This window comes from Leopardus geoffroyi, chromosome D3, assembly GCF_018350155.1.
Source record: "Leopardus geoffroyi isolate Oge1 chromosome D3, O.geoffroyi_Oge1_pat1.0, whole genome shotgun sequence".
In the NCBI taxonomy this organism is placed as follows: Eukaryota; Metazoa; Chordata; class Mammalia; order Carnivora; family Felidae; genus Leopardus; species Leopardus geoffroyi.
Window position 1 is genome coordinate 5,704,994 of NC_059339.1, and position 22,312 is coordinate 5,727,305.

Sequence of the window (22,312 nt, forward strand, 5' to 3'; positions counted from 1 at the left end):
CGGGGGGCTCTAGGTCAGGGCTCCTCGGGGATGGAGGTGAGGGTTTCAGAAGCCGGTCGCTGAACAGAATGGCTTGGGAACCGGGGAATCAGTCTCTACACTGGAGAGTAGACCTTAGGGTGTATTTTGGCTGAGAGGCTGCTCAGGACGGAACTTCAATAGAGCTTCCAGAAGGGTCTGAAGCAGGGATTGCCAACTGTGTTCCGTGCCTTTGGGGAGAGGCGTGTTCTGAGCGAGGCCGATGGCCGGCCGGGGGCTCGGTGGGCCGGCCAGCCTGTGCCCGTCTGCGGGGGCAGCTGCTGCTTAGGGCCGGCTCCCTGTCGTCCGGCGCGGAAGGCGCGCCCCTGAACCGTTCAAGGGCACGTCGGGCACCCCTGTCGCCCGACTTGCAAATACTGGCATCTGATGATTCATTGGTTTTCTCCACTCTCGCGCGGGCCCCCGTTGGGGGGCCAGGTTTACCAGGGCAGTAGCCTCTGCCCACGTGTATTCTGGGAGGGGCAGAGGCCCCGGGGCTTGAGGCCCAGCCTGCCTCGGCACCCAGCGGCCCTCACCTCAGGGAACGGCCTCCAGAGGCTCCCAGTCTTGGCTCCCTCTCTGAGCACCACGGCGACATCTGATGTCCTGTCCGTCACGGCTGCCAGCGTCAGCCAGCTGTCACCTGGAGCTGGCCTGTGGTCACAGGTGGCAGGCACGGCCGTGCTGATTCTGTTTGCTTTGAGGACCCGTCGTCTTACGGGTCCCATTTGGGCAAGAGGTGGAGGAGTTCGGGGCGGGCCAGTCGCTTAATCAGCAGGTGGCACCAGGGTTCAGACCCAGAGTGGTGTGGAAAAGACCAAGGCGTCCCAAGAGGCGAAGGGTCGCGTGGGAACGTTACAGTCCGGCTGGGTCACGAGGCTCAGCACGGGGCACTCAGGGCCCCGGGGGTTGGGGAAGAAGGGGCTGGGCTGAGAGACGGGAGACCCAGGCTCGACCCGGGCACGCTTTGAGTTTGTGCAGCTGGGAGTCGGAGGGCCTGGGGAGGCAGGCGACCCCTTGTTGTCCCCGTCCTCGACGGCGGCGGTCGGCAGGCCGGGTAACACGCCCGCGGTGTGTACCGTGTGCCGGGCGCCGTCCTGAGGGCTCTGTCCTCGCGGCCGCTCTCAGACACGCGCTCAGCATCCCCTTCACGCCGCCGAGAAGGTGAGGTGAGCGGCCGGATGCGGAAGAGGCAGGATTTGAACCCAGGCCTCTGGCTCCTGGCCGCCTGCTCTGGCCGCCCGCGCTGTACGCGGTGTTCCCTCTGTGTCCCACAGACCGTGGCCGAGTGTGTCCTCTATTACTACCTGACCAAGAAGAACGAGAACTACAAGAGCCTGGTGCGGAGGAGCTACCGGCGCCGCGGCAAGAGCCAGGTGAGAGGCGGGAGGGGTTGGCTCTGGGGGCTGGTTCCCGGCGTGCCCTGCGGCCGTTGGCGGGGGGGGGGGCGTGACCGTCGCTGCGGCGGGCTCGGGCCCCCTCGGGGGCGGCTGGGAGACCCTGTCTGGGGGTGTTCGGCCCGCCCCAGCGGCAGAGAGGAGCGCCAGGAGAAAGACCGCTTCCCTTTCTTAGCTTGGAAAATTCTAGAACTCCTGGCTCGGTGAATCGTGATCCCCGTGGTGAAAAGGGCCACGTCCCTCGAGCAAGGCCGGGGTTGTCCGGGTGACTCGGGCTGGTTCACACACAGCACGTTTGAAAACCGATTACGGTTCTTTCGTGTTTACCGTTCTGCGTATCTGAAAGCAAAAGGCAGCCAGTCTGTCAGACGTGACTGGTCGGGAGGAGACCGAAGGATCACTTACCTTAAAGCACGGTTCGGCAAGCTATGGCTTGCAGGCTACGTCCGGCCCACCACCTCTCTCTGCGAGTAAAGTTTTATCGACACACAGCCACGTCCGCCCGTTTCCCTGTTACCGTGGCAGCTCGCCTGTTAGCAGCAGCAGAGGGGAGCAGTCACGACAGAAACCGCAAGGCCTACGATCCGTACCGCCCGGTCCGGTCCGGAAAATACCTCTGAGTTAGAGAGACGAGGAGTGGGTTTGAAGGCGTGTTCAGCAAATAATGGTAAAGACGGTGGGGGTCAGTAGGACACGTATGAAAGGGGGCTCCGAGGTGATGGTGTGGGAAACGGAGGGACGGCACGGATTTGTTTCACTGCTGGGCCGTCGACAGCCGGCCGAGGGCAGGTGCTGGGAGCACGCGGCTCCAGGAGGAAGTCAGCTGGCGCTGCCCTAGGAGGGCTCCAGGCCGGACGTGCGTGCGGAGGCCTTCGGGGGTGTGGCCGCTGGGTGCAGCCAGGGGCAGGCGGAGCTGTTGCCTCCCCGGGGCCTCTGGCCCGGGGCGCCTGGGGGAGAGCAGTGACGGCGGGGAGTAGTGGGGGCTGGGACAGGTGCTTCCTGACGCGGCGTCTTCCCTTCCCCGGGCCGCCCAGGACAGGGTCCTGAGTCATCGCGCTCAGCCATCGGCAGTGGGGGCCCGGTGCCCTCTGCGACACCCCCACTCCCCCAGACGGGTTCCCAGCCCACGTCCCTTTCCTCCTCTCTTGCCTTCTGGGAAGTATGCTTCGGCGGCACGGACCCACCTTCCTGTTGGCCAAGCCACACGGGATCCGGGGAGCAAGTTTGTTGTTAGACTAAGTGCCCCCTCCCCCCTCCCCCCGCCACACTCGGGCCCGAGCTTTGGTTCTCACCGGCTGGGTCGTTGAAGGGTGGCGACGTTTGGTCCGCGGACGGGCTTTGCCTTCAGTGTTGTGTGGCCACAGCTGCCCGGCCGGCTTGCCCATCTAACAGATGTGGAAAACCAAGGCTTGCTGGCCTGGAGCCGTTTCGCTGCCAAGAGAAACTGAAGTGTCGTCGGGAATTTTCTAGACCGAGAGGCTCAAACTCACATAAATTCCAGGCAGGGGGCACGAATGTGCTGAGGCAGGAGGCGCACAGCGGTGAAGACTGGGGCAAAATAGAGGCCTGTAGGTTTATGTAAAAATAAATTAATTAATGAAGGTTTTTTTTTATTTAAAAGTAAGTCCTACTTCGGGGCACCTGGGCGGCTCAGGCGGTTAAGCATCCAACTTCGGCTCAGGTCATGATCTCACGGTTCGTGGGTTCGAGCCCGGCGTCGGGCTCTGTGCTGACGGCTCGGAGCTTGGATCCTGCTTCGGATTCTGTGTCTCCCTCTCTCTCTGCCTCTTACCCGCTCATGCTGTCTCTCTCTCTCTCTCTTCCTTTCTGTCATTCTCATAAATCAACATTAAAAAGATTAAAACAAATAAGTCCTGCTTTGGGGTGTTTGCTGAGCACCTGATATAGGTGAACATGCCCCCTCGCTCGTGCCACTGCCTTGGTGGGGGCACCGTGGGTGGGCTCACGAAACCCTTCCTGGTGGCGCGGCGGGGGGCCCTAGAGGAGAGAGGGTTCTGACTCCGAGGGAGGGTTATTTAGGGAGGGGGTATCCCTGGACAAGCCCGAGAGGGCTGGGGGTGCCCGTGTCCCGCATCTCTGGTCCTGGCCGCCACGCCTTTGACTTTGTGGTGTTCGTGCTGGGCACCGGGACCTCCTTGCCGTTGTAGGGACCGGTGCACGTACGTGGTTCTGATGCCACGTGCTGGCCCCGTGCCTGTGAGCTCCCATACCGCGGAGGCCCTCAAAAGTGAGGGTAAGGAGCGGCCCCTCGGCTGAACAGGGACAGAGGTGAGGGTGTCCTGGGCAGAGAGAGCAGCTGGTGCAAAGGCACAGGGGCATGAGTGGGCACCGCGCCCTCCGAGTCTTTGAAACAGGTGTCTTAGCACCTTCCCGGGTCTATTTTATTTTATTTTACGGTTTATTTATTTTGAGAGAGAGAGAGTGGGGGAGGGGCAGAGGAAGAGAGAGAGAGAAGCCCAAGCAGGTTCTGCACTGTCAGCTTGGAGCCCGACGTGAGGCTCGAACTCCAGAACCGTGAGATCGTGACCTGGGCCAAAGGTGGATGCTAAACTGACTGAGCCACCCAGGCGCCCCAGCAGCACCTTCCAGGGTCTTAAATGAAAGAAGGATTGGGGAAAGGTCATGGGACCCTGTATCTCCTCATGTTTGCTGAGTGAGTAGAGACGTTTCTCTTCTCTATGGAAAACAGGAGCGTAAACGTGATGGTGAATGGTGGCTCACACCTGACCTCAGCGTCCGTAAGAGGCGACAGGGAGTGCTGAGGCCCGTGGCCGACTTACAGAGCTCACGCATGTCCGTTCCAGCTGACCTTTGGCCAGATGGCCTCGTATTTCCAAGAGCCGATTTTTGACGATAAGCTGAAAATCGGGATTTATGTGAAATTGCCTGATTTTTAACTCTCAGGGTGCATGAGAAGCAACACCAAGGGGCGCCTGGGGGGCTCAGTCAGTTGAGCGCCTGACTCTTGATTTCGGCTCAGGTCGTGACCCCAGGGTTTGTGGGATTGAGCCTCAGGTCGGGCTCTGTGCTGACAGCGAGGGGCCTGCTTGGGATTCTCTCTCTCTCTCTCTCTCTCTCTCTCTCTCCCTCTCCCTCTCCCTCTCCCTCTCCCTGCCCCTTCCCTGTTCATGCTGTGCGTGTTCTCTCTCTCAAATAAGTAAACTGGAAAACAACAACAAAACACTGTGTAGGCCAGGCAACTCACATTTGCTCTTTTTTTGAAATTAAGTTTTAATTGTAGCGCCAGAATAGATAGTGTGCCGCGTTGGGTTAGTTTCAGGTGTGTGATACAGCGAAGCAGCTCTTTCATACGTCACTCGGTGCCCATCGCGATAAGCACCCTACCCTCTTAATCGTATTTGCTCTCAATCTGCCCTCAGCCTCGAGCGTCAGACCTCTGGATTCGAGAATGGTAAGGCCGCGTCCTAAGGGACTGTGTGACTTGGGACAGGCCAGACCAGGCAAGCCCGGGGCCCTGGGGAGCCCGGGAGTGTTTTCCAGCAGAGGAGAAACGTCTGTTTCCTCTTTTTGTCTGTGTTGTCTTGGAACAGCCGTAGCGTCTGCGCCACTTCTGTGGTGAGGTTTGGCTTCTGCTCAAGCTGATGCCTCGGGCTGGGGCTCCCAGGATGGGGGAAGGATGCCTCTGCGCTCTGCCTCTTGCAAATGGGCGGAAGGAAGCAGGACAGGAGGCCCCTGTCTCCCGGGAGATGGGACGCGTCTTGGTGGCTCTCCCCTCCCTCTGGTCACTGGGGCTGCTAGGGTGCCAGTGTGGCCCGGGCCCCTCCCGGGGACAGAGATTTATATGCCGATCCTGGAAGGACTTCTGTGCCAGGCACACCGGCCCTGTTCATAAATATGGAATAAATGGGTCAAACCCGAGCGTTGGCCTTGGGGCCGTAAGTCTTTTCTTTGCCCCGTGACAGTGACATAAACGGCAGACGCGGTTCCCTCGGCCCCTCTCGTTAATCTGAGATGCAGTTACTGGTGGGGCCCGGGCCCCCCTGTTTCTCCTCGGTTTTATAAGCCCCGTGATCCTGCCGATAAATCTGCCAGTGGGGAGGCGGGGTCCCCGCAGCCCGGCCTGGAGTAGGCGAGGGCACGTCTGCATGGGATGGGTGCAGGCGGCGGTGGCCTCCCGTGGGCTGATGGTGGGACGAAGGGAACGGACGGGAGGGATGAGGGGCTGCCGGAGGCTGAGCGTGCAGGTGCCCAACCGCGGGCTGGGGAGCGGAAGGCGCCCAGATGACCCCCTGCCGCCCCATCCTTGTGTCTGAGCGCCATGCAGCCCGCCCCTGGGCCGCGGGTCCCACCCTGCAGCCCCTTCCCTTTGCCCACACTTCTGTCTCCCAACCCTCCTGTCCGCCCCGGAGACGGCCCCCCTCGCCTCCCTGGGCAGCCACAGGAGGACAGACATCAGGTCCTTCCAGCAGATGAAACGTAGACGCCTCTGGGGCGGGGCCACGGCGGCCAGGAGGTGGTGCCTCCCCTGTCCCGGCTTCTTCCCCAGGCGGATGGGGGCCGAGCCATCGGGGGTGGGCTTCTTTCTTGAGGGGAGCGAGTCAGGCCTGCCCCACCTTGCCGGGTCCCTTCGGTTTCGGACGGAGACTTAGGTGGTCTCAGCCTTGTCAGGGAGAGGCCGGGGGAGTTGGCGAGACACGGGAGCCCTGTCAGAATCCGCGGGCACCGACCGGCCTTGTGGCGTGATGGGCCAGCGCCGCGGCTGACCGCACGGGGCCGATGACGGAGAGGCCGGGGTCTGTGCGGAGGGCGGGACGCGTTTTAACTCCGGGACTTACGGGGTGGGGGGGTACTCGATGATCCCCGGTTTACAGGTGAGGAGGTCAGACCTGGCACCATCGGCCACGGGAGCCCGAGGGGGGCCCGGCGGTCCCATCTGCCACGTTGTGGCCATGTGGCTGGGTCCGTGGAAGCCGCGCCTCGCCGACCGCATCGCCCGTGGGGGCTGTGCGTATAGGCTGTGCTGGGTCCAGGCAGCAGGTGGACCGCCCCTCTCCCCCCCCCACCGAGCCTGCCTGGGTCTCCCTCTCCGCTTGTGGGGCAGCTGCTCCTGGAAGCTCTTCCTGTCTCTCTCGACTCTCCTCTGCTCCCTGGACCACGAGTGTCTCTGGGAGACCTAGAGGGCTGTTTTCTCCCTGGTCTGTCTCTCCCTCTCTTACCCTCTTGCAGTCTGCCTTAGCACCCCCAGCCCCCCGCGCGTCCCCTCCCTCTTCCGGGTGGCCGGTGACCGCAGAGGCCGTGGTGCCTATCTGTGGCTTCCGTGGCTGGGGGCCACGCGGTGGCTAAGGATGGCCACGAGGGGCCTCTCAGCTTTCCAGCCCAACAGATGCCCCGTGGTGGGCCCTCCCCACCCGGTGTCAGATGCACAATATTATGTTCATCCAAGGGCATCTATTGAGTGCCTACTGCATGCCAGGGCTAAAAGCTTTGCTTTCAGAGCAATAGCAGACTGTGATCTTTCAGGAAGCTGGAGGGAAGGCGTCCGCCGGGCACGGCTGTCTTGACAGCTCGCGGACGGTGCCGATGAAAGGCCGTGAGGCGGGCGCGAGGCGGTGCTTCAGGGTGTCGGCGAGCGGGCTTGGCGGTCCTTCTCCAGGCTGGGTGGCCGGTGCCTTTCCCGAGTTGGCTGGCGCACAGCCCAGGCCCAGAGATGGGGGGATGCCCCCGATGTCTTTGCCGGAGCCCCCCTCCTCGCCATTCCTGCGTCGGTGGGACTGAAATGGGTTCCCAGCGCAAATCCCGGCGTCTGGGGACGAGAGCTCGAGTCTGCGGCGCTGACGGCAGGAAGTTATTCTCCCCAGAACGCAGTGGACACCGCCCTCTGCTCCAAACTGACTGCAGTAGTCACGTTCGCTCCGCGCCAGGCCGTCCCCTCAGCGGGCCCCTGCGGGGGTCCCGGACTGAGTCACGAACCCGAGACGGAGCTGGCGTCCAGCTGAGGGTCTCCTCCGCGGGGCCAGGGAGCCTGCATCTCTGCCACGGACCCGGCAACGCTGGCTGCCGGTCTGGGGCCACTCGGAGCTTCAGCCTGGGCGGGGGGGACGTTGACTGGGGAGGGCCCCCCGGAGGGGGTGGGGAGGGAGCAGCGTGGCAGAAGGGGAAACTGAGGCACGGCACGGGCTCACCGGCAGCCTAGACTGACCGTGAGGAGAGGGGCTGGGGGAGAGGCGATGGGATGATGCCGTGGGTGAGTCGAGCTGAAGTGGCCTTTCCCAGGTGTCCTGAGGTGGGCTGACAGGGCCAGGTCTTGGTCCCCGGGCCACGGACAGCTGAGCGGGGGCAGCAGGCCCCTTCAGGGGAAGGGGACCTGGCCGGTCCATGCGACGGACAAATCCTGCGTCTTTTCCTATTTGCAAACGACATCTCATGGCGGCCGTGACCTTCTCGAATGCGTAACCGCAGCGTGTAGAGTGAGATGTCACTGCATCCACCCGGGTGACTCCCCGCCCTGTCACACCCTCGTCACACGCCCTGAGCCAAGCCGTTTGTTCATCATTTTGATGGTTGCGTTTTGAAAGCTTGGATGGTTACAAAAGAAGAACGTACAACTCCTTGATGGAAAGCGTCGCCCGTCGGCACGTCGTCCTGAGAGAGGCGAGGCGCACGGGGGCCCCGGTGCTCGGCCCTGGAGGCAAGGGATGTGTGCTGGCCACGTGGAGCATATCAGGATCACGTTTGCGTTTAACAGAGGGTGCCATCCACCTTCCAGAAGCTTCTCCATATTCTGACAGAGGGAGAGGCGGGCCCAGCGGCCCCTCACGCCCACCCCCACCGGTCCCCTCACGCCCGAGCTTTGGCAGGTGAGAGCTGAGCCCCCGGGTGCTGGCCCCGGGCCCCTGGGACCTCGCCGTGAGCGGCGGGCGGGCTGTAGGCTGGGCCGAAGAGACAGCATCCTCTCTGCGAGCTGAGTCACCGGCCGAGGCGGGTGACGGTGCGGTGGTTTATGGTTCGTGATTCATGGACGGAGGGGCCACATTCTGCCAGCTAATTGCAGAACCAGAGTCCAGGAATGCAGTAGTCGGCTCCAGCGTCGGGGAGCCGGGAGTGTGAGGCCCGGCCTGCCGCAGCCCTGACCCAGGGGCCCCTGTGGCCCTCCAGGTGATGGGGGGGCCCGTGCTACGGAGGGGCGTGTCCCCGAGGGTGAGTGCTCCCCTGGGCCGCTGAGGCCCAGCCTCCTGGCCTGTCCCCGGGGCGTCTGAGGGGGGATGTGCTGGGGGCCCCACCTCCTCTCCTGCTCCCCGGCCTGCACATCCTTGCCCTCGTGGCTCCTCTCTGTGGCTCAGTCCAGCTCCGCCTCTGACCGGGTGCTCAGCCCAGGCTCCTGTGTTTTCTGGGTTGATCTCCGTCTCTTACCGCCTTTTCTGCCTCTGTGTCCTGTTTCCCTGATTCTCTTCCCTACGTGTGAGTCTCTGTGTGTCCGTTTCCCTCTGTGTTTGTCTCCCTCCCCCTCTGCCCCCACACCCATACCCCTCTGTCTCCCATCGCTCACCTTCCTCCCCTGTCTTTTCTCCCCCCGAGCCTCCTCTCCCAGCTCCTTGCCAGGGAGCATGTGACCTTGTTCGGGTTGCTGGGACACTCCTGAGGCTCCTTTGCCTGGGCAGCTCTCACGGAGGACAGTGTGACCCGGAAGGCTGTTCCCGGGCAGGCCCAGCCAAGTGTGGTCCACATGGGGAGGGGCAGCTGCTGTGCAGCCCGTGCTGGTTCCTGGTTATGTCTCCCCTCCGGCCCCCCCCCCCCCCCACCTTGGGCTGATGAAATCGTTGACCACCGTCCCTGCTCTAGTGAGGTCTGGCAGGGACATGTGGCAGGCCAGATATGGCCACATCGCCTCCAGGTTGGGCTGCGTTTCTCCCGGGCCACGGGGTAAGCGTGAGTGTGCCAGACTGCTGCCCGGAGCCCAGATGGGCCTCCGGCCTGGGGGTCTGTCTGGCTTTCCTGGACGGCCCAGGCCCGCGGGAGGTATGCTTCCGCCCTGCTGGAGGCCAGACCGTGTCCGGATCTAGGGCTCCAGGGAGCAGATGTCCCTGATTCCTGCCCGAGATGGGGGAGGCCATTGGGGAGGCCCCTCCAGGCCCACAGTCCCCGGACACATTCCAGGAGCCGCCGTTCTCAGGAGAGCCCGTACCCCAGGGAGCCAGCAAGCTGGCTCGTTTCGGGAGAGCACAGGCATGGCCTTCTCACGGGCTGCGATGTGGTGGCAGGGGAGACCTGGCTCCCCGCCAGCACCGTCCGAGGCAGACCACATCAAAGGCATAGAAGGACACGGAGGGCAGGAGCCCGTCCAGAAGATGTGAGCGCGGATCATTTGGACTCCAGGGGGTGAGAGGCTGGGGACCGACGCACCCCACATCCAGGCGTCTCAAGCTGGGCTGCCAAGAGCCAGAACATAGTTACCAGAAGAGCAGCATTTGTGCGGGTCGGTGCCTGCGTGGGCCACGGCAGGGGGGCCGTGGTGGGCCTGACCTCTCGAGGAGCGTCCTGGGTGGATGGTGGCCGTGTTGGAGACCTTGTCGTCGTGTCTTCACACAGTCACCGTTCTAGCTGATTCCACAGCGAACAAGACAGACCAGGTCCCCAGAGCTGACACGCCCACGTGGGAGGTGGATGGTGCACAGTGAATTAGCGTGATCGTGTGAGGTGGCGGGAAGGGCTGCAAAACGTGAGCCAGAGTCAGGAGGCAAGTGACGTGGGGGAGGGCAGCTTTTAGGGAGCAGACCTCGAGGGCCTGGCTGAAGTGTCATTTGGGCTGAGACCTGAGTGATGAGAAGGAACCGGCCAGGCAGAGTTGGAGGGAGACTCCCAGGCAGCAGGCACAGCGAGTGCAAAGGCCCCGAGGTGGGAATAAATGTGGCGTCTTCCAGGAGGCAAGGGGGAGCAACCGCGAGGGAAGTGGGTGAGGCGGGTAGGGGTGGGCAGGGGCTAGATCACGAGGCCTTCTGCTGTGTCGGACCGCTGATTTTATTCCCGGTGGCGGGACAGGCTCTGACCGACGGCTTAAAACGGAGCTTTGGCCGCCAAAGCCTCCCCTGCAGGCAGAACAAGAACAGACGTCATGGGTGCGTGTGTGAAACTCAGGCTTTGCTGGCACGTGTGTCTGCAGGGGATGCTGGGGTGTGTTTAGCAACCCGCCTTCTGGGGGGGCGAGGCCCTGATCTGCAGCACGTGCCGGCGGCTGTGGTTAAGACCCTCCCGCCGTGCCCCGATCTCAGCTACCAGCGTGACGTCACGGGAGGTGGGAGCGGGAGGGACACACACAGCGCCGTATCCCGCTCCACTTGCGCTGTGTGGGTGCAGTTGACGGCAATGTCCTCAAGAGCACAGATGACAGACACACGTAGCTGAATGATTGGGAAGCGAGGCCCTCGGAGTACTTGTTACCTTTGTTTTTATTATGATTTCTTTAACCGTGAGGTCATGTGTTTCAGTTTTTAATAACGGCTGTGTCTGATAGCAGCTCGCCTGCAAAAACCCTGCAAGTTGAGGTCTTGTGAGCTGGTCTGAGCCAGCTCCCGCACGCCTCTGTCCGTGTGGAGACGCCCCGCACGGACTAACCCCACCTGCATTTCCCAGGAGGGACGGACGGACGGGCAGGATGAGGAGGGTAGGGGGCCGAGTGTCGGCGGGGAGGCGGCGGGGCGGGTTGCTGCTGGGACCAGAAACCTGCATTGTGTCTTGCCTCCCGACGTTTGACCCCGACCGCAGCCTCGGCCTCCGGGACCCCCTTCCCTGCTGCCCAGAGGTGGCAGGTGTCACGAGGACAGAGCCCCTCTCTGGGTTCGCTCTCCGGAGGCGCCCGGTGACACGTCCGCAGAATGAGTGGATGAGACCGTGCTGCCTCTGGGGTCGCCGGCTGTGGGGTCTCGGGAAGCTGTCCCGGCACATTTTTGGGGACCTATCCTCCGAGGATCGAATGCGACCGCGCCCACCTGGATTGTCGGCACTTCTTTCCGCTAGGCAGGATCGGCGGGAACCGACTGCCGCGCCTCCCTCGATTGGCCACCGCGCTGCCCTTCGGCACCACGCCCCTCCCCCACTGCCACCAGGGCGCCACCCGCCTGCCTGCGCGTGGGTGTCGAAGCCGGCCGGGCCCTGCCGCCAGGCGCCGTGTGTCGCTTGGTGAGCACGGTGGGCGTTTTCACGTCGCCGTGCCTTTGCCCACGCAGGTCCCCTCCCTGCGGTGTCCCCTCTCGTCCTTGTCAACCAAAAGCCTTCGGGGACCCAGCTCACAGGCCTCCTTCCTCGTCCCCGTGGACCAGGAAGAACTGCCACCACGTCTGCGGCCTGCTGAGCCTTTTCAGGTTTTCTCAGCACCGAGCCGCCGGCTGCCCTGGCGGGCGTTCCTTGTCTGTCACCTGAGGCGCCAGCTCCGGAAGGTTGGGGCCCGCGGTTCTGGTGGCGTGGAGTCCCCCCGGTGGGGCGTGGGCTGTGGGGGCACAGTCTGGCTTGAAAGGGGGGAGCCTGAGCACACCCGCCCCTGGGATCCCGCTGGGAAATGCCGCGTGACCTTGGGCGAGCTCCTTGACTTCCCGCGTCCTCGTGTTCTCATCTCTAAAACAGAGGTGATGCCAGCGTCGCCGGGGGGATTCGGTTAACTATACCAGGTTCGAGACTGGGAGAAGAAGGCTTGGTCCCACATTTGCCGTGTGCGGTCAGGAATTGTCGGCGTTTTGTGCCGTTTTCCGTGCAGCCCTGGACTGGGGCCTTGGCACAGCGCGGGGTCCCTCGGGCACTTGAACCGATGACCCCGGCTAACCGTAGATCCGGTCAGGGTTTCTGCAAAGCTGTGCTGTGGTTTGGGGGGGGGGGGGCGCTCCCGACCCAGCGCTGGGCACGAAGCCCGTTGTGTCAGACGCAGCGGTAGGCCCCCGTCAGGAGCTCCAGAGTCGCTCTAGATGGTGAAGTCTGGCTTCCAGGTCCATAGGCGTCACCGGCTGCCAGTGGCAAAGGTCCTGGGTGCGTTTTGTGAAACAAGGATCCCCGAAAGCCTCGCTCCTTGGCGTGACCCAGGAACCAGCAGCGTCAGCCTCCCCAGGAAGGTGCCTCGAAATGCACAGGCCCAGGCCCACCCCAGACCCACGGAATCTGCATTTTCTCACCATGCCCAGCTGATTCATGTGCAGGTCTAGATTGAGCAGCATTGGTCTGGGAGCAGGGCTGGGCCAATTATGGCCCCCTCAGGCCAGATCTGGCCCACTGCCTATTTTGTAAATGAAGTTTTATTGGCACATAATCGTGCCCACTTGTCTACATCTTGGCTGCTCTCAAGTCCCAAACCATGTTGGTATGAGCCGTTGTGACAGAAGCCAGTGGACCTGTGGCTGTACGGAAAAAGTTTGCTGCCTCCTTGTCTAAAACACCAGTTCTCAAGACTGGATGCCCATTGGGATGACCTGGGAATTTAAATACGCCGAGGCCTGGGTCTCCCCCCAAGATTCTGATACCATTGGTGCAGGCGTGTCTTGGGGTTCGGGACTCCCCAGAGCGCCCTAGGGGGCATGTGTGTGCGGCCATCAGGCAGCGAGATCCTTGGGAAGCAGGGCCCTGGACGGTGTTAATCCTCACTGTGTTAGCAGTCCTCGTGGTTGCTGCCCTAGACCGTCAGAGGCTTCCAGATTTTGAGAGACTGAGCTGGCTGTGGTGAGGGGGGCGGTGCTGTGAGTTGGGGCTCCCGTCTTGCCGCATAGATCTGGAGTGAATGGAGCACCCCTAAATCAGCCGTTGACCTCGGTGCAACAGGAGGTCAGGCAGATGGTCGTTATTGTGCTGATGGGTCTCTCCCACTGGGAAACACGTTTGAGGCCAGGACCAGGGCTCCGCTCCCAAGGGAGACGGCGGTCGGGTCACGAGACGCCGGGAGCCCACGGGGGCTGCATGCTGACTCCAGAGCAGCCTCGAAGGTGCTGAACTAGTGGGTGTAGCCACACACCCCCTCGTCCCTCACCCCTGTCCTCGGGGCTTGATAAACCGTCGGGGTGTGGCTAGCTTTGGGACTGCAGACCTAGGTGGGAAGTGGTGGGAGTAATGGCCAGGCTGCAGTGTCTGTTGGGACTTCGAGCCTCCCCGCAAGGGGGCACGGGCGTGGGAGCCTGCAGAGGGGTGGGCGGCACGCCAGGGTGGGTGGGGGCGGCTGGAGGGGGGCTGGGCACGGCCAGGGTTAAGTCGGGCCTCGGTTGGAATCCTGGCACTGCTGTAGACCAGGTTTGTCGCTCGGCCACCCTGTGCCTCAGTTTCCTCTTCTGTAAAGCGGGAGAGGCAAGGGGCTAGTAAAGGAGATGGTCGAGGTCCGTAGTGCAGTGCCCGGCACATGGCACTTTGGGCCGTTCTGGGGATTCCTGCTGCGATGCGGATGATCATTCAGGGGTGGGGGCGGTTTGGGGCCGGCCCAGGCTCAGGTGGGGGCTCGAGGAGTCCTGATGGGGGACGGGCTGGGCAAGGCGGCAAGGGCCAGGGATGCCCAAAGACCGCCCCACCCCCAACTGAGGCCCCCGATTCTGGTTGGAGGGTGGAGTAGGGGGAGACTCTGAGCAGGGCTTTGGGGACGGCGGGACTGCTGCCCCTGGACCATCCGCTTTCCTCCCTCGGAGCCCGTGAGGCTTTGCCTCTGCACCTAGTTTCCTGCTGTGCGGGAGGGGAATGGTGGTCGCCACTCTTTCTGTCGGAGGTTGGTTCAGGGCCTCAGGCGGGTTGGTGCCTACGAGGTGCTTGGTGTGGGGCCAGGGACAGAACCCTGGGTCACCCCTCGTGTCCGTTTTCATCTTGGCCGCCACTGGGACTCGGGAGGGCCGGGAGCTGGTGAGCGGGGGGTGCAGAGCTCTGTGTTGGGCAGTAAGCCCTTGGGAAATGCTGGCATCTTCCCAGTGGGGCTTCTCCAGGGCTCTGAGGCAGGGGGTGGGGTGTGGGCAGGAAGGCGCTTAGCTCACTTCGAGCACAGGTACAGACCCCCCCCCCCCGCCCCCCTGGGCCTCAGCCCTTGTTAGTCAGGACGCATGGGTGCAGGGCTGGGCCTCTGTGGGTGGGGAGCCACACCTCCTGGCCATGCTGGGCTGGACGGTGGCCTGCTTTGTGGCCCAGGGATGAGATCTCACGGGGCTTTGAGGCCCCACCAGCCCAGACCCAGGGGATGACGACAGGTGCTTCCTGGTGGGTGGCCCGGAGTTGAGCCCTTGTGGCCACTGGGAGGGACGGAAGAAAAGGTTTGGGGTGAGGCTGCTGCCCGGGCAGGAGTCTGGGTAGAGAAGCGGCCGAAGGCGGCGTTGGGAATGCCAAGCTACTTGCGGTTGGAAAGCCCCTGTCCTGCCCAGCCCCCGGCATCGGGTTCCCAGGTGTGCAGAAGTCGGCCAAGCCGACAGGACACCCCTCCCCAATCAGCCACGCCACCTGTGGCCCCGGAGCCTGCTCCTTGGTCCCCGCTCGCCCCCTCTGCCCTCCTCAGGCGAGGGCACAGAGGGCACCCGTCTCGGAACAAAGCGGAAAACCTCTCTGTTCCTGCCGCCACCTGCTGGGACGGCTCCGAAGGAGGCTTTGCCTTTCGGGTGTGAGAGGTGACCACGGCTCACAGGCTGTGGTAAGTGCGTGCTTTGGTGTCTCAGGGGTCTTGGTGGTGGTGAGGGACAGGCTGGTGAAGGGACCGAGGCCAGCCGCCGGGAACTGGCAGCCATGCGGTCGGGGCGGAGAGGCTGCTCTGAGCCCCCCTCACCTCCTCTTGCAGAGCACAGGGGGTTCTTGAAGCAGCTGGTTCCTGGGGTGACCCCTGGCGTGGCTTTGGAGAGCCCGGGGTTCCGCGCTCTGGGCCCCCGTGGCACAGAACGCCCCCAGCTGTGGTCCGCCGCCTCGTAAACAACAGCTGCGCAAGAGGGTCCGTCCGGGGACGGGGTCGCAGGCCGAGGCAGCCTCGTGCGTCGGAGGGCCGTGTGTTCCTGACGCGGAGGAAAGATGCAGGGAGGGAGGGACGGAGGGAAACCCCGCCTGCCCCCGCCTTCTCCACCTGCTGGGGTTTCTCTCTCCTTGGGTGACCGTACCCCTGCCCCACACCGAAAGGCTTTTCGACGGCTTTGTTTTCGTCTCCCTTGGCTCACTGGGATGGAAAGGTGGTCCGGTCTGGCAGTTGCCCACAGGGAGAACTTTGGGGTGGCCTCAGCGTATGCTTTATTTATTTTTTTTTAATTTTTAAGTAGTTTTTGTAATGTTTACTTAGTTTTGAGAGAGAGAGAGAGACCGAGTGAGAGCAGGGGAGACACAGAATCCGAAGCAGCCTCCGGGCTCTGAGCCGGCCGCTCATAGCCTGATGTGGGGCTCGAACCCACAAACCGTGAGATCATGACCGGAGCCGAAGTCGGACGCTTAACCGACTGAGCCACCCGGGCGCCCCGAAGCAGCGGGTGCTTTGAAAGAAACCCAGCAGGGCAGGAGGAAGTCGGGCAGCCTCCCGGGAAGGAGCCGGCCGCCCTCACTCCCCGCGCCCCCCCCCCCCCCCCCCCCCCCCCCCCGTCCTGCTGAGGGCAGGCCCCGCGGCCCGGTGCGAGGGGGCAGCAGAGGAAACAGGCCTGGGAGGAGGTGAAAGGGCCTCGCCCTGGACGCGAGCAGAGCAAGCCTGCAGCAGGCAGGGGACCCTCGACACGGCAGCACGCACCTGCACGTGGGCCGGGCCCCGGCCTCCCCTCCCCGCCTGCCCATTTTACGGGTGTGGCGATGGGCTGCGAGGTGGCCCGAGCTTCGTCAGGGACGCGTCCCCAGGTTCTCCGGTGCTCGCCCCGCTCTGGCCTAATAAGCCTGACCGGCAGCCCTCCCCGTGCCGGTGGTGGCTTCAGCCCCCCTTGAACAGCCGTGCCAGACCCCACTAGTGTCGGGGATCTCTTGTTCCGGCCTCCCGGCCCCCGGCCAGGGTGGGCCTGCAGAACAGCCCTGCTTTGCAAGGGAGGAGTCAGAGCACAGAGAGGTTAAGGTCCTCATCCAGGGTCACACAGCCTGCCAGTGGAGGAGTCAGGAGGAGTCCTGGAGGCGTCCAGGCTTCCGATGTCTACGCCTGGCCCTGGGGCTCCTGCCTCCCTGGACCCCGTGGGCTGCGGTGCCCCCGGCTGTGGCGTCTGCGGCTGACTGCGTCCCGTTCCTGCTCTGCGGGCGCACTCAGCCCAGGCGCAAAGGCTCACCTGCCTCGCCGTTTTCCCCCCTCCCCCGGCCTCACCCGGGGCCCCCGCAGCAGCAGCAGCAGCAACAGCAGCAGCAGCAGCAGCAAATGCCCCGGAGCAACCAGGAGGAGAAGGATGAGAAGGAGAAGGACAAGGAGGCTGAGAAGGAGGAGGAGAAGCCCGACGTGGAGAACGACAAGGAGGAGCTGACCAAGTAAGGCCGCCCCGTCGCCCCGCCGTGGCCTGGCCCCCTCCCCCGGGTGGCAGGGAGGTGGCCTGGACTCAGCTCGAGACGGGGGTGGTGGGGGGGGGGCCCTCTCTGTAGAAGCACCTGAGGCGAGCCATGCGGCGGCTGCGGATTGCCTGCCGGGAAGGGAGGCATTTTCCGCTCCGTCTGAACCTGACAGCCCCCCTTCCGGAAGCCTGCTCTTCCCCCCCCCCCCCCCCCCCGCCCGCCCTTGCCTCCTCCAACCCTCTGGAGACCTCTGAGACTGATAGCTCATTTGAGCTCTACTCCTGAGCTAATAAATCCAGGCAATGACTTGGGAGCTCTTGGCCTCCTCATCTTCTCCCCCTCCTCCGCCGTGTCTCCTGAGACGCCAGGCGGGGGAAGGGGGACGATCAGAGGAGCTGGCGGAAGGACTAGGTATGCAGGCGGGCCCTGCCCTCACCTTTAGAATTATCGCTGTCAGCGTGAGTTCTTGCAGATCAAGGCACAGCCTCCCGTGCCTGCCAGGGGCGGGTGCCGAGCACAGCCAGCCGGAGATTCGCTCCAGAAAGGGGGGCGGGCACGGCTTTGTGCCAGGTACCTGGCATGGGCTCAGGCATGTGGCTTCGGGGAACATCTGGCTTCGTTACCCTCTGTGTCCCAGACGTGCAGGGGGGGCCTTCAGGAAGACGAATGGGAGGTGGGGTGTAAATCTGAGCGTCCCGCGGCGGCTTCGGAGAAAGCCCCGGCCCCGGGTCCCGAGGTCACCCGCACACGCCCCCGCGCCTGGCCCGGCCTGCAGAAGCCCAGCAGGAGCCTTCCCTCTTGAGTATTCTGCGAGGCCCAGCGACCCGTCCCGGTACCGCAAGCAAGCAGAGCTGCTGTGGGCCTCGAGCCCCACCGAGGGCGTCTCTCCTTCGGGGGGTCGAGCGGCCTCGTGGGTGGGACCTGGCCGCCCCCCATGCGGCTGAGCCAGCGGGCCTGCAGGCAGACGGCAGCGCGTCTGTGTGGCACGTGAGCTGGTCTGGCAGGCGGACAGCGGCGCGTGCCCGCGGAGCCCCCCGGTTACCTGCTGGCCCACGCCCCTCGTCTGGGGAGTCGGGTCGTGACAGCCGCCAGCTCACACCTCCGCCTGCGTGGATACAGGGGCGCCGCAGGGAGCTGGCGGCCCACGCCCCTCGTCCAGCGAGTGCGGAGGGCTTGCGGCCTGCTGCTCACCGGCCCTCAGCCCGAGCTTCCCAGCGTCTGAGCCGCACAGGTCCCTGGCGGCCCGTGCCCATCGAGCTGACGGAAGCAGGCCCCCTGCAGCCGTCGTCTGGTTTCCCGGCTCAGGCGCGGCTACCCCTGTCTCGTTCTCTGGCCTTCAGGGAGAAGACGGACGACACCTCTGGGGAGGACAACGATGAGAAGGAGGCAGTGGCCTCTAAAGGCCGGAAAACTGCCAACAGCCAGGGGAGACGCAAAGGCCGCATCACCCGCTCCATGGCCAACGAGGCCAACAGTGAGGAGGCCGTCACCCCACAGCAGAGCGCCGAGCTGGGTGAGTTGCAGGCCAGGGAGGACGGTGGGTTCCGAGGCCCGGCCTTGGCTTCCGAACTCGCTGTGTGACCCGGGGCCAGCTCCTGACCCTCTCTGTGCTCCAGGGCCCTCGTCTGCACACGCGCTTGCCGTGTGGGGGCCAGGTGTGGGAAGAGCCTACGACGGCTGGTGGGGCTGGGGAGGGCTCAGCGCCCATCAGCCCCGATGACCCCGGGCCTGGAGGGTTCACGTAGAAGTTTAGATCGCCACTTTAGGTTCTGTGTTCTAATTGGAAAATCTGGCCACGCTTGGTCCCCACCTGCGCCAGGGAGCAGTTGTCGTAGCTGCAACCTCTTTTTAGAAGGGCCTGGGTGTAGACTGTCCCCGCCCCCAGCCCTGGTAGGCACCCGGGTTCCAACTTCCCTCCCGTGGGCCTCAGTTTGTCCTGCTCAGCGGGTCTGAGCCTCACCCCCCATCCCAAGTTGGGGTTGGGGGCGGGAGAGACAAATTGAGTAGCAGTTCTCCCATTCAGCCACAGGGGGGCAGCCAACGTGTGTCCTTTATCTCCGTGGTGGTGTTTGGCTGTTGGGGGGCCCGCCCCTCCCGCCTCTGGGGGAGCCCCCACCCTGGGCCCTGAGCGCTCAGGTTCAGGCCCCAGGCACCAGGGTGCCTTCCTAGGGTGGAAGTTGAGTTGATGGAGGTGACATTTCATTTCTCACAGTTGCCCCCTACCCAACACCCAGGGTCTGTCCCTCCTTCCTGTGGGAGGTAATTCATACCCATTTCATAGATGGGTTGTTTGAGGCTTAGAGAAAGGATGTCACCTCCATATTCATGGAGTTAGCTGGAATTCAGACTAGCCCCGTTGGCCACAAATTTCACGTGACTCCTGTCACACTCCGGCCTTTGTGACTACGCCTTGGTTCCTGGAGGCCGGGGGCAGCAGGTTCCACCGCCTAACTTCTGGGAAGCTCCTCTGGGTCCCCGGGCCGATGCTGGGTGGGGCTAGATTGCTGGGTGGAAAACACCTCCCTGGGCCCTCCAGCGGCACTTACACCTTGAGCTCAGACTTCACAGCCTCCCTCTGAGGGTCCCTTGGGAAGGAAGGGATTGCAGGCTGTTGTAGCAGGGAGGGGGGAAGCCGCCCAGGGAGGGGGGTGGGGGCCGTCTCCCCTCTCCTGCCTTGAGCTGCTCCCTCTCATTCCCCTCCTGCTGGAACTCCCCTCCACTGGTCGGCTGGCCTCTACCGAGCCTGGTAGTTCCAGGCTGGCCTGGTGCTGTTCCAGGCGCTGGGTCCGTGAAGCTGGTCCCTCATGTCTGCCCCCTTCAGGAGATCTTAAGCCATTTGCAGGGAAAGACCCAGGCGTCTGTCTCGGGGAACTTGGAGGAGAGACCCGAAAAGAGTGCCACTGCAGAGGCCTGGCCGACTCTGCCCGATGTCCAGGGTCGCAGTCCCTTGTAAAGCCTCACCCTTGCACGGGGGGAACCGGGGGGACCGTGTCACTCACCCCGCAGAGCAGCATGCTTGGCCAGGGGCCTTTTAAACCCCAGGAGGCAAATGGCCGTGTCCAAAACCAGCTTTGGTTGTCATGGTTGGAGTGGGGACTACGGACACCTGGTGGGTGTCAACCAGGGGTGTCACGGCAAAGACCCATCCGGCCCCCAATGAGTCCGAGCTCAGACGAGGTCCCTGCCCACCCGAAGCTGGCGTTCTTGGTCCCTGTGCCCCTCGTGCGGTCGCCGTGCTCTCGGGGGAGGCGCCCCCTCCCCGACCTCGTGCGTGCAGATGCAACTTTCACAGTGGAGGCCCAGGGCCATCTCAATGTGAGTTCCGCCTGCAAAACGGGCTCCTTACGGCGCCCCAACCCCAGCGGGATCGCCCCCTGGGCCTCTGCCAACGCGCCCCGCCTTCCTTTCTAGCTTCGATGGAGATGAACGAGAGTTCTCGCTGGACGGAGGAGGAGATGGAGACCGCCAAGAAAGGTGAGCGCCTCCGCGGCTCTGACCGCTCTCGGTTTGCATCCGGGTCCTGAAGCTCACGTGCTGGGGAGCGGGCGACCCACCGGGCCTTGAACGGGGGCCTCTGGTGCCATCCGGAGGGGCAGCCTCCGCTTTGGGGCGTCCTCAGACTTGTGCCGTTTCCCGGGAGTCTCGGTTTTGCCCTCCAGAGGAGGGGTCCGTGTGGCTGCGTCGCCGGGCTCCGCGGCGGGTCCCTTGGCGGTGTCGAGGCGCGGCTCGGAAACCGTGCGGCTCATGCTGTGTACGAGGTCAGCAGGCGGCTTCTGTTGCCTCTGGGCTCAGCGCACTGTGGCCCCGTAGACAGAGTGGCGGCAGCACACGTGGGCCTCGCGGAGGGGAGGCACAGAGCTTCCCGCAGCCACCACGGTGGGGTCACGGGGTCAGGCTGTAGCCCCCCGCCCCCCACTGGTGGCGTTCTCCCCCGGGAGGCGGGGCTACAGGGGGCTGGTGGCCACGTGCTGTGGTGCCGACCTTAACGTCCTGCCTTAGAAGCCAACTGTGTGTTCAGTGGAGCCGGAATAGCCGGGTCCTTCGCTTCTTGGCTCAGTGACCCAGCTCCGTGCCTCAGTTTCCCCACCTGTGACACAGGAGAGGCTTCCGGATTAACCGTGGGGGACTAGAGATTGCAGGCATCGAGGGTCCCGAGGGTGGCCCCTGCACTGTCGGGCTGCATCCTGTGGATCCCCCTTGTCCCTGGCCCACTCCTCCCCTGCCCGAGCCCAGTGCCGACAGGAAGGCTGAGGCCGGGTGGTGCCTGAGCCCCATGTGCCTGCCTGTTCTCACTTGCTTTGATCTCAGCCCCGAGATCAGGGGGGCTCCCCTGTCCATCCCGATTCACAGAGGACGGAGTAAGGAGCGAGGCCAGGGTGGCCAGGGTCCCGGAGCTGATGTGTGGAGGGGCTGGGAGCAGGCCCGGGCCTCCGGCCCTCGTCCTCCTGGCCCTACCAAGGCCTTGCCACTGACGTGCAGCTTCTGGCGCCCGGAGCTCCAGGACGTGACTCACAGAGCAACGGATGGCCTTTCTAGCGAGGGCCCCGGGCACACAGGGGCAGGCGAGTCTGAGGACGGTGTGGCCTCCAGGCCGAGCCGGGACGGAGGCCGAGACGGGGCTGTCTGCCGTGCCCCCCACCCCCCGCCCGGGGAAGGGGGCCTGCGTGCGCCACCCTGAAGGTTCAGAACCCTACCAGGAGCAGGCCCCTCCCCGCTGGCTCCTGTCTGGGCCCCCACCTTCCAGACTCCTGGCACTCGGGAGAGGCGCTGCCCTGGGAGGTGAGAGCTTCTGAGCAGGTCAGAGCAGGGCGCACGGGGGCCGGGCACAGGGGTGCCGTTCGCCCCACGGGGGGCCACACCGTTGCTCTTGTCTGTCCTCCGTGCGCTTTGTGGTCCCAGTGCGGACGGCACCACTGAGCGCAAGAGGCTTCCCTTTCACGGAGACCGCGCGATCTATTCTTTATTCTCCTCCGCGTTTCATTCTGGCAAAATACGCAGAATGTAAAATTCGCTGTTTTGACTGTTCGAAAGCGTGTGATTCAGTGGCACAAGGGACATTCGCAGCCTTGTGCAGCCGTCCCCTCCGTCTCGTTCGGAGCGTTTTATCACCCCAGACGGCAACCCCGTGCCCACGGCTTGTCACACGCAGCCTCTGGCGTCCGCCGACCTTTCCGTCGCTGTGGATTTGCCTGGTCTGGGCTCTCGCACGAGGGGCGTCCTACAGGACGTGCTTCTGCGTCTGGCTCCTCTCACTCGCGTCGTGTTCCCGAGGTCCGTCCGCTCCGTCGCGTGGGGGCCTCGCTCCTTTTTACGGCGGAGCTCTATCCCGCCGTGCGGACGGACCGCATCCTGTTGACGTGTTCGTTCATCCGTCGGCCGCTGGTCACGTGGTTGTTCCTACCTCTTGGCTACTGTGAACAGAGCTGCTGGGAACGTTTGCAATTGTTCGTGAGTCTCTGCCTTTGGCAGTGACTGTGCCCAGGCAGCTCCCCCCCCCC

The 22,312-nt window shown here is 64.0% G+C and overlaps 1 protein-coding gene across 43 annotated transcripts in view; it reads left to right on the top strand.

Moving 5' to 3' along the window:
* The window catches only part of NCOR2 (nuclear receptor corepressor 2), a 213,623-nt gene that overhangs the window by 126,914 nt on the left and 64,397 nt on the right, over positions 1-22,312 (top strand). For 35 of the 43 annotated variants that reach the window (XM_045457218.1, XM_045457216.1, XM_045457235.1 and 32 more), the window contains 4 exons: positions 1,296-1,393; positions 16,647-16,793; positions 18,155-18,327; positions 20,226-20,288. In XM_045457218.1, coding sequence (XP_045313174.1) covers positions 1,296-1,393; positions 16,647-16,793; positions 18,155-18,327; positions 20,226-20,288 — 481 coding nt within the window. Of the gene's footprint in view, positions 1-1,295; positions 1,395-8,465; positions 8,595-16,646; positions 16,794-18,154; positions 18,328-20,225; positions 20,289-22,312 lie in introns of those variants that run through there. The other 8 variants (XM_045457250.1, XM_045457220.1, XM_045457230.1 and 5 more) reach the window with 5 other exon arrangements.